Source organism: Drosophila busckii, chromosome 3L (genome assembly GCF_011750605.1).
Source record: "Drosophila busckii strain San Diego stock center, stock number 13000-0081.31 chromosome 3L, ASM1175060v1, whole genome shotgun sequence".
Taxonomy (NCBI): domain Eukaryota; kingdom Metazoa; phylum Arthropoda; class Insecta; order Diptera; family Drosophilidae; genus Drosophila; species Drosophila busckii.
This window is the reverse complement of record NC_046606.1, coordinates 12,432,032-12,447,727: the sequence shown is the minus strand read 5'-3', so window position 1 is coordinate 12,447,727 and position 15,696 is coordinate 12,432,032. Positions and strand designations below refer to the sequence as shown.

The window sequence follows — 15,696 nt, the reverse complement described above, 5'->3', positions numbered from 1 at the left end:
TAGCTATATAAACAATCGTTATCGTTCATATTCATTTCAACTTTTCTGTTAACTTCTGCTTTATCTCTTTCTATTGCTTTCTATATCTTCCTCCTATTCTTATTCTTCTTCTTCTTCTTCTTTCGCACATCTGTAAGGCTGTAAGGCTTCTGTGTAATACAAGGCTCATTTATACGCTAACTGTGCGTTGTTGCTGTTTAGTTATTACTAATATTATGTTTACAATTATTAAGACTGCTATTGGTGTTTTGTTGGTGTTGGTTGTGGCATTACTAGTTGCTCGTCTGTTAACTTTAGTTTTGGGTATATTGGTGTTTTTGTATTTGTTATTTGATTTACTTTTTGTTTCTAGCACTTGTGGAATCTTTAGTGGAAGTACAGTAAACGGAAGCATGCGATTACTGTGTCAGAGTTCTGTAGTTTATAGTTTGTGGTTGTTGCTGCTGCTGTTGTTGTTGTGATGATCATCATGATGTTAAGCAATGGCTGCCGTCAAATAGTATAGATCCATGAGAGTCTGCACATTGATGGGCAGACAGGAGAGACGATCGTGCGTATTCGAGTCTAACGCCAGCCAGGAGAGCGCATTGTAGCCCTCGAGCACAAAGCGCAAGACATCGGCAGTAAGCGTCGAGTCCAAGGGATGATCATTTGCCGACTGATGGGCATTGGTCGAGTTGAGTATATCGTCGGCGATTTGTATATTGGGCACATGCAAATGCAGCGCCGTTTTCAGAAAGACAGGACAAACATCCTCCAGATGTGGACAGGCCGACCAAAACCAGGCGGGCATGCGACCCGTTGGCGCTGTCGAAACCATATAGCCAACGGAAATGGGCTGCTGATTCAGTGAGCCAACCTGACAAAAGCAATTGAAGCATTAAATTTATGCACTCAATAATAATAAATTGATGATAAGCTTACCTCCTCCACTTCCTGAGGCGGCGTGCATTTGAAATTGTTGCCACCAGCGCTTTGCCAGCTGCGATTGTCTTCCATGCGTCCAGGACTGCCATGATTCGAGACACGATCCATGTGAGCTGTTCAACAAAAGGCAAAAGATTCAAACAAATGTTTACAGTAAAGCAAAAGTAATGCTTACAATCCCAAAAGAGATCTCCAATGTCAGCGTCGCTAAAGTCCTCGTTGCCCTCCTCCTCGCCAAAGGTGAGAAAGTCATCGTCCACCTGCGGCTCGTTTTGGAATTGGCGCGTAAAGGACTAAAATATATATAAAATTAAAGATTAAGTAAATAAACATCAATTGTTTATAATAATGATGACAACTCACCGCACAGACAGCGCTGGTGGGAAAGACCAGAATGTGTGTACAGGTGACATCCTGGGGCGTGGAAAGCGGATTCTGCATGGAGATTTGGGAGAAGCGCTCATCCGGCGTAAACTGATCGGGCATAACACGTAGCTTGGCATCTGGTTCCAGTGTTACCAAGCAGGCACTCAATATGGTGGGTGGATACATGAGCGTGCACTGTTTGCACATGTCCTTGAACTGTTTGGAAGCCTTCTGCAGTTGCGTTTTGCTCAACAGATAGCTCCACGACTTGAGCTCGCTGTGGCCGATGCGCCCAATGCGTCCGATGACCAGACGCCACATTTGCGAGGTCTGCGATATCAGGCCCATGACAAAGTCCATGAGCTTCTTGAGCGCCACATAGCGCGCGGGCGCCTTGCGTCGTCGCGAGCGATTGGGCACATCGATGTTGATGCAGACCTTCTCGAGCAGCTCGCCACGCTCATCGGTGGCGGTGGCCAGCAGCCAGGCCTGATCCTCGCTCAGGCAATAGTTGCAATACATAACCGAGTAGCGAGTCTCATTCTGGCCATGCATGCTGCCGGCGGCGCGTGAGAAGTCCGTCTTGTCGTTGCGCTCATGCATGGGCGCCAGCACAAAGGGCGGCGTGTACATTTTGTAGGCGCGTCGATTGGGCTCATCCTTGGTCTTGAGAAAGGTTTCCATGTTGGCGGCAGTGCCAAAGCCCGTCAGACTCTTGACGGGCTGTGCATGCACCAGATGACGACGGCACTGAGAGAAAATGTTCAGTGCCAGGCACTTGATTTCATCCGAGAAGCGACGACGATTGCCGCAAGGCCCCAATTCCATGATGGACTCCAGTGAAATAATCTGTATATTCATTTGCGCACGCACCGAATCCGGCACAGCCTTGAGCAGCTCGGCATAGCAGCGCAGCAGCGCTATTAGGGCCAGCCGCTCCAGATCGTAGCTATCGGAGGCGAACGTAAAGGGATTAACTACATAAAGCACAATGGCGGCAGGATTAATGTCTTCGAGAGCTTCGCCCACGCCCAGAGGATCACCCAGCACGAGCGTGGGCTTGACATCCGCTGCTGCCGAGCCGGACTTCGGATCCTGCTGTTTGCTGTTGTCCTGCTCCTGATCCGTGCCGGGCTCCAGCTTGATGCTGGTGGCAGTGTCCATGCTGTGCTCACCAGCGGCACTGGCAGCTGTTGGCGTCTTATGCGCATGACTGCTGTTCGCATCCGGCGGATTGAGCAGCGTCTTGTCATTGGGCACGCGACTTAAATAGGGCGCCAGCTGATTGAGAAACGCCACAGCATAGCGTCGTATTTGCTCCGCCAGTGGCGCATGCTCCAGCGTGCGCAGCCAATCATCCAGCGGCGTGCTTAGGTCTCGCTCCGTGGGCGTGGAGGCGCCCACTTGCAGCACACCGTCCCAGCCCTTGATGGGCGTATGCCTGCCCAGCTTGCACATCTCGTAGGTGCTGCTCAGCTCGCGGAAGTAGCTGCGCGTGCTGGCAACCACATGCTCATTATCCGGACAGACGACCATGTAGACAACGTCCCGGGCATAGGAGTAGGGCTCGAGCAAGAACTTGTCCCAGTAGTGTATGGAATGCGGCGCCACAGAGATCCAATCCTTGTCATAGCCCACCACCACTGAGGGTATGGGCTGTGGCTCACACTGGCCGGAGGCGCGTCCGGCCAGACGATGGAATTGACGCCAGGTCAAAGGACCGCTAACGGTATTATAGGAGCTGGCATCCTTGGAGCCGGCGGCGCCACCACGGGACTTGCAATGAAAGGCGCTCTGCAGCATCGGCTGTATGGCGTTCATGGTGCGCACTATCTCCTTGTTGCTGCGCGTGAATCCCACGGGCAGATAAGGCCACTTGTGCACTGTTAGCGTTCCACTGCCCAGTGCCATGAGTTTCTGCCGCAGGGCGGGCGCCGGATGAAAGGCGCTAAGCTGTTGCTGATGCGTATGTTGATGATGATGATGCGACTGTCCATGGCCGCCGTGGCCAAACTCCAGCATATTCATATCCATGCGCTGCGTCTCAAAGGCCAGACGCGCCTGCTCCAGCGCCAGGCTGATGACATCGTGCGCATCCGTAAACTCCAGCACATTGGCAATGGACGCCATCGAAGCTGTGGGCAGTCCACTATTCCCAAAGAGTCTGCGCTGCCGGCTCATGCGACGTCGATGCGACTGCAGCGCGCGATGCACGGAGCTGCTGGAGGTGCGTATAATGGAGCACTGGTCCAGCAGCAAATCAAAGATGGCATGCGCCAGCTGCTCCAGCTGCTGAGCCGCCGCTGTGGTCACGCGCTCCAGCTCCTGTCCCTGTGCCTGCAGCTTGTGCACGTTTTTGCGACTCAAGCTTTGTATTAAGCTCAGCAGCGTGCTCTGCTTATGGCGTCCGGGATCGTCCACAATGCCTGTTATCTCCAGCTCATCCTCGTAGAATAGCCCAGCGCGATGTGAGAGTCGTCGATTGACGACTGCACTGAAGCCGCAAGTGCACTCCACGGGATCGTCGTCCACATAGCCAGTGATGTGTGGATTGCTGCTGGGCGGCGTGCAGCTGCTGCTGCTGGAGCCGCTATTGGGACCATGACCAAGCATCCCAGAGCCAGCTCCGGGATCCATGACGCCGCCGCCGCCGCCGCCACCAAAGGCACTAATCATGCGCATGGCGTGCGCGCCACCGCTGCGATGTGATGGAAATGGATTAAAGCTGCTGCCAGGCAGCGGCACATAGACGCCGGAGTCGGCGCCACGTATATTGCCAATCTTTTGCGTATCCGCATTGCAAACGCAGACGCTGCTGCTGTCAAAGTTGTGATCCCGAAAGACATTCAGCGCCGTATCATAGAGCAAGATGTTCACCAGCACGGAGTTGACTTCGGGCAGCTCCTGCAGCAGGCCCAAGCTGGTGGCGCTGCTGCCGCTGTTCGTGTAATGCATCATGGCCAGCTTGTTGTCCTGCGGATGCATGCCCGGTCCACCACCAGCTGGTCCACCACCGCCCATGGGCATGTACATTTGCTGCATGCCCTGGCCCTGCGGCTGCGGCTCCTGGGAGTGGAACTGCTTGTTGAGGTACGAGGAGGACGTGGAATTGGCTGGACTGGCCACGGCCAGATCGTATGGATACGGTGGCGGTGGATGCGTTGGCGTTTGTCTTATGCCCGCATGATGCATGGGACTGCTGCGTGGAAAGGGCACGCCCACGCCGGGGCCAGCTGGCGAGGGTGTCATGCCAGGTGACATGCCGGCGCGTTGCATCAGCTGCTGCATGGAGCTGCCTGGCGGCGCCTGCGGACAGTTGAGTTGATTGAGCAGCAGCTGGCTGCCGCCGCTGCTCAAAGGCTGTGGCACTGTCGAGGGCGAGGGCATTGCTGCTGCATTCATGGGCGTTCTCGGCCCCGCCAAGAGCAGCTCATGCAAATGCTGATGTTTCTGGTGCGGATGCGCAGCTGCTGCCGCCGCTGCTGCCTGTTGTGCTGCTGCTGCTGCCGCCTGCTGTTGCTGATGCTGTTGTATGTGCTGCTGCAGCTGCTGATGCTTTTGATGCTGCTGCTGTTGCTGCTGCGCTGCCGCCGCCTTGGCCAATGTGGCTGCACGCGTTTTGTGCGCCAGACTCCAGGTGGGCTTGTAGTAACAATTGGCGGGCATATTGAGTGGCGGCAGCGTTTGACTGGGCAGATTGGTCAACGGCGCATAGCGCGACGAGCCCACAAATTTCTCCTGCTGCGGCGGTTTGTAGACAAAACTCCAATCCTCAATGGGCTCTTCGACGGGACTGCCCAGCTCTACGCTGTACTCCTGCTTGGTTAACTTCAGCATAACGCTGGACGCGTTGCTGGCCACTGTCAAAGTGCTGCTGGTCTCCACGCTGAGATCCGTCATAACCACATCTGTCTGACAGGGACTCGAGTTGGGATGCTGTTGCTCGTGGCTCGGCGGCGTCGGAAACATTTTGGTCAGGTCTTCAGCCTGTATGCTGCCCGCACCGGAGCTGGCTACCACAGCAGCAACCACAGCGCTGGCCACCGCCGTGCTGCGCTTCAGCTCGTCAATGGTATTGCTTACTGCACTGCAGCCGCCATTCGAGGGATTATTGGAGTCGGGTGGCGTATGGATCTGCACGCTGCTGCACTCATCATTCGAGCTTGTCTCAAACAGCTGCTCCAAATCGTTAAGCGAGGGATTCAGGCCTTCAGCGGTAAACAGATTGCCGCCACCGCTGCCTGCGCTCTGGGATTTGGACTCCTTGCAGGGCGAATGCAAGCCCGGTTCGGTTTTGATGTCCAGGCCTGAGAAGAAGCCGCCGCTACCAGAGTTGCGCTCTGCTTGATCCGTCTCATCGTTGCTGACAGCAGCTGCGCCGCTGCCGAAGCCAACACTGGCTATGCCCACCAGTCCACTGCCGGCGCCAGCGTTCTGCGTCGTCTGCAGGGCATTGCTGTTGCCATCTATGGCCAGCAGCGAGCCGTAGACAGAGCCAGGTGAAGGCATCAACGGCTTAAAGTGCGTATGTCCTTCGTAGAGGTTCTTGGCATAACGTGGTCGACGCTGCTTGCTGCTCTCGTTCAACTTTGGTCGCTTTACAGGCAAATAATCCCTGGAGAAAGAAAGAACGCTACTTAGTCAAGCTCTCATTATTATCAGTGATGTCTTACCAATTCTCTTGAAAGCTAAAATCATAGATGACCTCCTTGAGCCACTCGTCGTCATAAAAGCTATCCGCATCCTTTAACGTCAGCTGCGGTGGCTTGTAGAGATTCAACAGATTGTTGACTGCCTCCATGGCACTGGGCTGCTGGGGTTGTTGTTGTTGTTGTGCTTGTTGTTGCTGCAGCGGTGCGCGTGCTGTGCCTGGTTCCTGCTTAATGATCGTCGACTGTGTCTGTGGCTGCTGTTGCTGCATCTCTAGCTTCTTAACACTGATGGTGCCACATTGCTGCGTTGGTGCAGCAGCAGGCGTTGTTGCTGTTGTGCTGCTGCTGTGTGCTGCCGCTGCTGGCATTGGCTGTTGCTGGCGTGGGCGTGGCTGGTTGCTGCTGTGGCACGCTGCCGGGCGCTTGCGTTTCATTTGGCTGCGGCGGCGGTTCCACGCTGGGTGTCTGATGTACATAGGGTGAGGCGGTAATGCTTTTGCTATCATGCTGATCCGTTGGCGTAGGCGCAGGCGTATTCTTGTCCAGCAGATGATCAATGGGCGTCGCTGGTTGCTGCAGATTCGAAACGGAAGTGGGCGCATGAGGACTCATATTGAGCAGCTGAGAGAAAGAAAGCAAAAGATTAGCTTTAGTTTAATCTATTGCTGGGGCTGTGGCACTTACTTGCTCCGCGGGCGGCACCGATGTGGGCTGCTGTGAGTTTGCCGAGTTGGGATTGGCGTGTGTGTTGGCATGTGGTGAAGGCGCTGGTGTTGCAGGTGAGCCCACCGACGAGCTGGCGGCGGCAGCAAGCGTTGGCGTTGCCGCTGCTCCACCCTGGCTGGGCGTGCTGCCCGCCGCTGTCGTCGTCGCCGTCGTCGTGCCAGCCGGCGTTGTATGTCTGCGCAAAGAATTAAAATCATGTATTATTAATAACAATTGCTGCAAACTTAAAGCTTAACATGCTTTCTCTTTGAGAGAGGTTATATACAAGCTCCAAGCACTAATGCTAACTAAATCATATCAATTTGTTAAAATCTAATAATGCTATAAAAGTAATTACGAACACCTAGCCTACGATAAGTGTAAAATTCAGAAGATAGCGAGCAGTTTCAACTCAAAAACCACAACAAAAATCATATATCAAAAAAAAAAATTAAAATAATAATTATAATTAAAATATTTTTGCTAGCAAAATTTGTGATGTATTTAACAAATGTTTTAATAATGTATTGTGTGTAGTTTTGAGATTGCAAAGTTAAAGTTTGTGAAATACGCGCGCCTGTATGAAATTACAAAATATATCTTAAGTTGCTTTTCCTATAAACATTTTGTATGTGATTGTATGTGTAATGTTTATGGTATGTATGTGAGTGTGTATGTTTATCCTTTGAGCTCTACACCATTTACCACGAGGTTAGCAAATATGTCAATAAACTATATATTAAATGCATAGTATTTACATTCCAACATTTGTTTATATATATGTTTGTATGTAATTATTGCATAATTTGTGTGTAGGATAACAACAAAACCAACCAACAAAAAATAAAAACCCAAAGAAATAAGTTAAAATCCATAACATAATAATGTTAAACAGCTCAATTGCTTAAAAAAATAAATACTGTTAACAACTTAAGACGTGTGCATTTGCAGTGTGAGCACGCTGTGTATTGGTGTATTTGCATTTGTTATCTACATTTGCACGCAGTGAAGAGAGCGCATTAAAAGAAAATAAATAAAAACAAACGCTCAACCTTTAGTGTGTCCTCTTCAAAAAAAGCACACACACACACGCATACGCAGCACACACACCCACACAGATGCATACGCATGGCTGCTGGAAAACAGCGACACAAACCTTTGTTTTGGTATTTTGGTGTCTGTTGTTGTTGTAGAGGAAGTAGTTGTGGTGTTGTTGTTGTAAGGTCTTAACGCTGACTGATTGTTATTGAGCAGAAAACGCTTGTGAAACGGCACAATTTGTCGCTTTAGGCTGCCGCCACCAGCAGCAGCGCTTGAGGAATAGTAGTGGGAAGTAGTAGTAGTGTTGGAATTGGCGGCGCAGTAGGCAGAGGCTGCCGCGGAGACGGAGACGGAAGAGTAGGCAGCATAAGCACCCACACTTGATGTTGCTGCTGCTGCGATTGCTGTTGTTGCTGCTGCTGCTGTTGGTAGTGCAGGTGTGCCTGGCCTTTGATAAAAATGATGTTGCTGTTGTTGTTGATAATGCTGGAACGTTGTTGATTTGCTGTTGCTGCTGCTGCTGCCGACGCCGCTGCTAACAGCACTGATCGCTGCACGCAATGCAGGCGAGCCAACAGCCAGGCTAGGACTGTTATTGCTCTGCTGACGTTTGCTGCTGCTGCTGCTGCTGCTGCTGCCGCTGCATTGAGCACTGCAAAATTTTGTGGTTTTCGTGTTAAATTTTGTAAACTCAACATACAACTTGAAATTTGCGAGAGTGGAGCGAGAGCGCGAACACGAGAGAGCTTTTCACTGTGTGTGGTGAGTTTTGCAAAAACGTTTGCTGTTCATTTTTCTAAGCGGCTGTAAGCGTCTTACTAATAATTTGTTTTACTATAACTAAAGACAATACATGCAACACACACACGCACACACAAATTTACGTTTAAATAAAAAAAAATAAACAAATCAGTTGCAGTTTTAAAATTTGTAAATTAAAATTGCTTATACTAGAGTTTAAAATTGCTGCTAGGCATGCTCTTAAAGCGCTAATACTGCTTTACATTTATATTCATATACGAGAGATCAACAACAACAAATAAAACGGCGCTCTCCGCATAGAGAGAGCGCAAAAAAAAAATTCAGCTAAATTCACTCGAGTTAAGAATTGTGCAGTGCAGAGAGAGAGAGAGAGAGAAAGAGCAAGGGCAGTACCAAACGATTGAAAGACAGTAAGGCAGCGCAAAAGGCAACAAGTGAAAGAATGTAAAAAGAGAGCGAGACCAACTTACTTGGTGCATATGCAGGGCGCCTTCTGCATAGGATCCACAAAGTTCCACAGCTTTTTTCTTTGTTGCTGCTGCTGTTGGATTTGCTGCTGCACCAGCTGCTTGGAATCCGTTTGCTTGCTCTGATCTTCTTCAGCTTTAATATTCGTCGTTGTTGCGGACGCTGCTCCTGCTGCAGCTGCATCCACATGCAGCGTATTCATAATACAATCCTGCCAGGCACGCTCTGGCATCTCAATAGCCGCTGAGGCAGGTATATGAGTATTGTTGGTATTGAAGGTGAAGCCCGATGTGGGACGCTGATCGTAGTAGGGCTGAAACGTTAAACGCTCCAAGGCGCTGACCGCTTGCGTTGTGGCCTTGCGCGCTGTTGCCGCCGCTGCCTCTTTGGCCGCAGCTGTAGCGCTGGGCACAGATAACGAGGCAAGCACAGCTGTTTCAGCTGCTGTTGCAACGGGACCGCCGCTGGCAGCGCCATTCGCTTTATGCAGTTCCGTAAATTCCAGCTGCTCCATGTCGTCCAGATCCGTGACTAGTACATAGTTTGTGGGATGATACATCTTATGACCACCTGCCAAACAATACAGAATGTTAGCTAGAACTTGTTGATAGCGAAAGCGCATGACTCACCCGATACCACCTCGACCACTGGTGGCACATCCGTGTTGTCCTTATTGCACAGCGGAAAAAACGATTCCCAGTCGTGTAATATCTTCTCGGCAATGGGATCGTTCGCCTTGTAGCTATTGCCGGTCAGCACGGCCGCAATGCCAAATGGCGCTAGCATCACTTTACGCGCCTGCGCCGGCGTTGACGTTGCTGCCTTTTCGCTGCCGGGCTCAACCAGTGGCGAACTCGCTGGCAGCGTGGCTGTGCCATTATTTTGATCCTGGCTGCGTGCGGCGGCGGCGGCTTGACTACCGCTGGCTGCGGCAAAGGCAGCAGCCGCCTCAGTCAGATACTCCTTGGTGAGCGGACGCACGGCGGGATGTTCGCGCAAGTCTATGGAGGCGCAAACCGTATCGCCGTGAACGAAGAACGTGAATGAGAAGGATAAGTGTTGCGAGCTAAATAAAGAGAAGGAACAGGCATTAGTTAACGTTATACAAACAATTACAGAAGTGAGTAATGTAGCAGAAATAACGATGTCAATGCACAGACTTGAATGCAATCACACAGAGTTCCTGCACTTTGTTGTAGGCTGCAGTTATAAACGCCAAAATAAATCTTTATTTGAAGCGCTATATCGGATATGCAGCCAACTCCGCCTCGACTTTGTAAGCAACTCACCTGCGTCCAAAGAGACGATCGCTGGAAGTGCAAGGTTGTACGAACCACTTGCCAAAGCGCACAATGTCCTTGGTGAGCACAAATCTGTGAGCAAAAACAAATATTAGTTTGACTTTCACATATGCCAAAACAACACGTACCGCTCCATAAGATTGTGCAGCGCTTTGAAAAGCAGCGAGCGGCACTCATAGGTGAGTTCACCTTTCCAGGTGCCATTCCAAAGCGCTTGGTTGGCTGCAAGCAAAGAGAGCAAGACAAGAAAAATTAATCAAATTGCAACAATTACGAGAAGAAAAAAAAACAAAATGAAATTTGTAAATGGATTTTAAGTGAGCCGAGCAATTTATTTTTGTCATTGTTTTGCGACTTAAGCGCGCGCGCATCCCAATGAATATCAAATCGTTAGAGTGAGATGGCATGTTTTGGAAAGTGTTGATTGGGGAGAGCTGGATTAAAAACAGTGCTGGGCAAGAGCGCAGCTATGGAATTCAGGCAGCCAACTATACAAAGCCATACACACACATACAAAGTATGTAAATGCAGCTGGTATAAAATAAGAGGCCTAGTGACAGACCAACAGACAGACAGACACACACACACAACAAGAAAATCAAAAGCGGAAGCGCAAACAAACACAGAGAGCAGAAAGAAACCACTTAAAACAAAAAGGCAAGCCGTCTATTTACAGTGGAACAACACTAGCGCGCAGTGTTTTTATTTTTTTTGGAAAATTCCAAGCATCATACAAACAAACACGCACACACACACACACGTGCATTTGTATGTATAGATATGCCTAAGCGACGCCTACACAAGCAGCGCAGCAGCAGCGCCGGTCCACCCTCTGCATATTAAACAGGCGCAAGCAAACAAAAACAATACAACAAAAAGAAAACCTAATTCAATAGGAAAATTACAAGACTTCGACTGCGAGAGAGTGCGAGTGTGCGAGCGAGAACGAGCGATATAAGCGTGTTGAGCAAAAAATAACAAACATGAAGAAATGTTGCAAAGATAATTACGTAAAGGTAAACAACATTATAAATAACAAACAAACATAAGCAAAGAGAGCGGCTGGCACACACACTAACGCATACAATCAATGCCAAAAACAAAGAGAGTCGCACGCCGGTGTTGCTGAAGAGAACATGAATTTTATAACGAGTAACGTACAGAGAAAATAAATGCAGCGAACAAAAGAGAAACAGACACTTAAGGAGAGAGAGGGAGAGAGAGAGGGAGAGAGTTTGTGTGTGAGTGTGTGTGTGTGTGTGTAGGCTGGGTTTTGAACATTTTTGCTGTCTTTTTGTTGTTACAAGCCTGCGTTGGATTTTCTACTATGCCTATATGTACGTTTGTATGTTTGTCTGTAATACACCTTCTTTCAATGAGATCAGCGTAAATTATTTACCAGAGGGCAACGTACGATTATGTTTGTGTGTGTGTGCGCGCGCGCTTATACTAGTGACGCCACCTAACTGGGGGGTCAAACTAAAAACTTTGCAAAAGCTCACAGACATACAAACACCAACAGCCACCAAATTTAAAAGGGTTGCACAGCTTTTAGTACAGAGCAGCAGCACAAACAAAAAGAATCAAGACTCAAAAAAAACCCAACAAAAATATTGGCATGAAGCTACAAAAACAACGCTTTGCGCTTTGCTTATTGTAGAAACTTGGACGAATCTCTCACTCCCCTACTAAGCGATTACCATTCCTCTCACAATCTTCCGGCCCATAACAGGAATATGACGCTGATGACCGACCGACGACCAACACCAGCTCAATGCAAATTTCAAATACACACATACAAATGCTTGTATATAGTACATTGTATATACATAAAAATGTATCTGTGTGTGTGTGTTTTTTTTTGTAGCACGTGTGGTTTGTGCACATGTTGCTGCCGTCTGCGACTCACGCAGAGCGCCAGAGATAGATTCAAACGCAGACGAGAGAGAGAGTGTGTAATAGCGAGCAAGAGAGTGGGCGAAAAGACCTCGTTTGTATCTGTGTGTACGCTTAGGTACATATGTATGTATGCATGTATCTTATGCGCCAACATTCGCTGTTGTTGTTATTGCTGGTCGTTGTTTGGGCCAAAAGTGCCGCTAGTTTTTTAAAATGAACACACCAACACTCTCTACGACCATGGCGCGCTCATCTGCTGCTCTCCCACACTCGCACTCATTCACACATACACACACAAGCACACAACAGTCTGTTGTTGCTTGCTCTTTGTGCTGGAAACGCTATTTTAGGTTAAAAATTCGCTACTACAGCAAAAGGCAAATGAAAATGACGTGCAAACGGGGCGAGACAACGATAAATGTGTGTACGCGTGTACATAAGTGTGTGTGTGAGTATAATTACAGTGAGTCTTGAATGCTATTTTACAAGCGATAGGCCAATTTCACAACGACAAAGTGTGTAATTTGTTGTTTTTTATTGGCCATTTGTTTATAGTTTGCGTGCGAGGCGGCGCTGCAATGACATTGGCGCGTGCAACAAGCGGTAAATGGAAAGGGAGAGACACACATTATTGGTTAATGCACATGTGCATTCATACCTATGTACATTCATATAAACATATGTATGTAAGTAGTTGTTGTATTTAATCAAGGTCAATAATCTGTAACTTAGCAACGGCTGCGTAAGCGAGAGCAAGAGCCGTATGAAAGAGAGAGAGCTCGTAATGCATTGAAAATTGTTTAATAAGCTCAAAACAGGTAAACAGCGGATAAACGAAGCGAATGCAAAATTTTTGCAGCAACAAGAAGAACAACAAGCATAGTAAAGAGCATTGTAATTAAGCTTTAAAACCCGTTTCAAAAGTCAGAGAGTAACAATTGAGAGCACCGCTCACACAGGTCGCAATGCAAAGCGCACAATCACTTACACACACACCGATACATGCGAAGTATAAAAGTTGAGCTCATAATTATTAGCCCCCCAATTGGGCAGAGCACAAACAAATGAGAGAGAGTGTAAGAGCGTAAGAGCGCTCACCTCAGCAAAGTGACAGCTGTTTATGTTTAAAATTGTGTGTGTGCGTGTGTGTGTGTGTGTATTAACCAAGCAAGCACAATAACAGCATAGCAATGCAAACAAGTAGCGCGGCGGGGAAGAGAGTAGCTAGCATTATCAATTTACAAGTACGTAGCATGTATCTTTAGCATATTTATGTTTATAATTCAAATGAATATATTGTTGTTTATAAAGAGAGCTACACTCAAGCTTTTAACAAGTTGTATTTTGTATACATTGTTGTGACGTCTTTGGTACAACAACAACAACAACAACATTCACAGCAACTATAATAATAATATTACTTGGAATTTTTTTTTGTTGCGCTGTTGCCGTTTTTCACTAGTCAGCAACAGTAGGAACAACAATGTCTCCGTCTCGTCTCTCTGGTTTCATTCACACGCATAGCTACTCTCACACACATGCAAAGACGAAATGAAGCATAATTTGTTTTTTTTCTTCTTTTTCATTGCTCGCTGCTGTTGCTTGCGGCAAAGTAAAAAGGCTATTAAAAGAAATGAGAATTCGCATTCAGCGAGACAAAGTAATGTCAATGCAATTAGTCAATGTCCTTGTCATTTAAAAAACAAAACATGCACTCATATGTGTGTACATTTGTATTTCGATATAGATATGTATGTATCTGTGTATATAAGTGTGTGTGAGTGTGAGCAACAACAAAGCGCACACGCACGTCGACGTCAACGTTTGGGGTCGACAACAATTTCACCGCGAGGCGCATTCAACTTAAACAACTTATCAACAGCTAACTGTAAAAGCAAAAAGAGCGTGCCGAAGTAAACGGCAAAGAGACTTTTTATCTGACGCATTGCATATGAAGTGCGTGGCGTATGTTCCCCATAAACGTAACTAATCTAATCAACTAAAGCGAAAAACAATTAGAACTAGAGTAACAATGACGTGAATTTGAGGTAAAAGTTCGTTCCATTGTAAGTGCTATTTTTTTGTTTTGTGGTCAGAGATAGCGAATACACCACAGCAAAATAGAAACTACTGATAAGAAGTAAATCAGAAGCAGTGGCAGTAGCAGTGCCAGTACTGTTGGCTCAAGTCTATGCCGAGGCCATTATCAAAATCAACGTGTATTGGAGCTACCCCCAGTCAATGGCAACAACAGCAAATAAAGAGCACACAAGAGAGTAAATAAGAGCGGCGCGCGTGTGCGAGCTTGCCAAAGCTTAGGTGAGAGAGAACTCATGAGAGAGCGGGAGAGCGCGCGCGAACATAAAAACATTGCAAATGACAGGTGACGTTTGGGAAAGAAGAGCAAGGGGCCGCAGCAGTGCAGGCAAGGGGAGCAGCACCACCTACTATAGATACTCTGCTGCGGCGCACGTCATTTCTATGTATGTGTGTGTTTCTGTTTGTGATGGTTCTACATTCGCACACATACAAATCAAACAGAAATTGTCATTTACTCATTTACGTCTCAATCTCTCTGCGTGTGTATGTGTGTGTGTGTATTGTTTTGGTTTTCTCATGGGTACAAAACAAAAAATTTATTGCTGGCGCTGGCACGTTGTGGCCTTGAAATTTTTATTAAATTTATTAAAAGCGCAGCTTGCAATAAATTTTACATTTTGAAGTAACTTCAACTTCAACTTGAATTTTATATTTACTCACCCGCTACTTTGAGCAACTCAGCATCGACCAGTTTACTGAGATCCGGCTCCTCGCCATACCAAAAAATCCACAACTCCTTGGCGGCGGCCAGCGATAAAGGCGGGTGTACTTTGGTTGATGTAGTAATCTCAAAGTTTAAGGCATTCGGATCGGTGTTATCCTGTTTGGTCGACTGCACGCGCCTCCACACGCAAAGCATATCCGCCTGCATGCATCGCGAATAGGAGCTCAGTATCGGGTCGGCCAATGGATCGCTCGAGGCATTTGGCCGTTCGCCGTTAACGAACTTGCGCCATTTTATTCCACACAAATCAGTCTGTAAATAAATTAAATTGGGTTTCAATTAATATACAAGTCTATAAATTATAGCAATAGAAATCTAAGCTCTCCACTTGAGTTTAAATAAAAATGTATCTACAAGTACTAACAAAAAGCTTTAATCCATTCCCCAAAAAAGATACAACTGGCCAACCAGTGTTGCAAAACGCCAAAGAAACATACACATTCCACAGTGTTGCGCTGTTGCACTTGTAACAAAAACAAACGAACGGCGTACTCAAAAGCAAAGCTAAGAAACAAAAGCACAAGCAGCCAATGCCAAAGGCAGTAGAAGAAAAAAAAAACAAAAAAGAAAAAGACCAAAAAACCAGTAGAAGACGTTGGCACAGAAGAAAGAAGCACATACATAACTTGAAAAGAAAACCTAAACGAAACTAGGGTCGTGTCTTGAGCTCGTCATTGGGGGCTTCCGTTGCAAGCTTTGAAACAAGTTGTTGTCGTTGGATTATTGTTGTAGTTGCTGCTGCAAGCACAAA

At 47.6% G+C, this 15,696-nt stretch overlaps 1 protein-coding gene and 1 non-coding gene across 2 annotated transcripts in view; both read right to left on the bottom strand.

Moving 5' to 3' along the window:
- Nucleotides 1–472: 472 nt before the first annotated feature.
- Nucleotides 473–15,696, bottom strand: part of LOC108599975 (mediator of RNA polymerase II transcription subunit 13) — a 21,808-nt gene continuing 6,584 nt past the window's right edge. Inside the window, 13 exon segments of the mRNA XM_017987246.2 lie at nt 473–859; nt 925–1,040; nt 1,103–1,220; nt 1,291–5,908; nt 5,967–6,280; nt 6,282–6,566; nt 6,630–6,846; nt 7,807–8,343; nt 8,924–9,491; nt 9,551–9,987; nt 10,211–10,294; nt 10,351–10,444; nt 14,882–15,197. Of these exon segments, the coding sequence (XP_017842735.2) occupies nt 476–859; nt 925–1,040; nt 1,103–1,220; nt 1,291–5,908; nt 5,967–6,280; nt 6,282–6,566; nt 6,630–6,846; nt 7,807–8,343; nt 8,924–9,491; nt 9,551–9,987; nt 10,211–10,294; nt 10,351–10,444; nt 14,882–15,197 (8,088 nt within the window). The 3' untranslated portion in view covers nt 473–475.
- Nucleotides 10,047–10,183, bottom strand: LOC117134826. Its single transcript, XR_004458873.1, has one exon.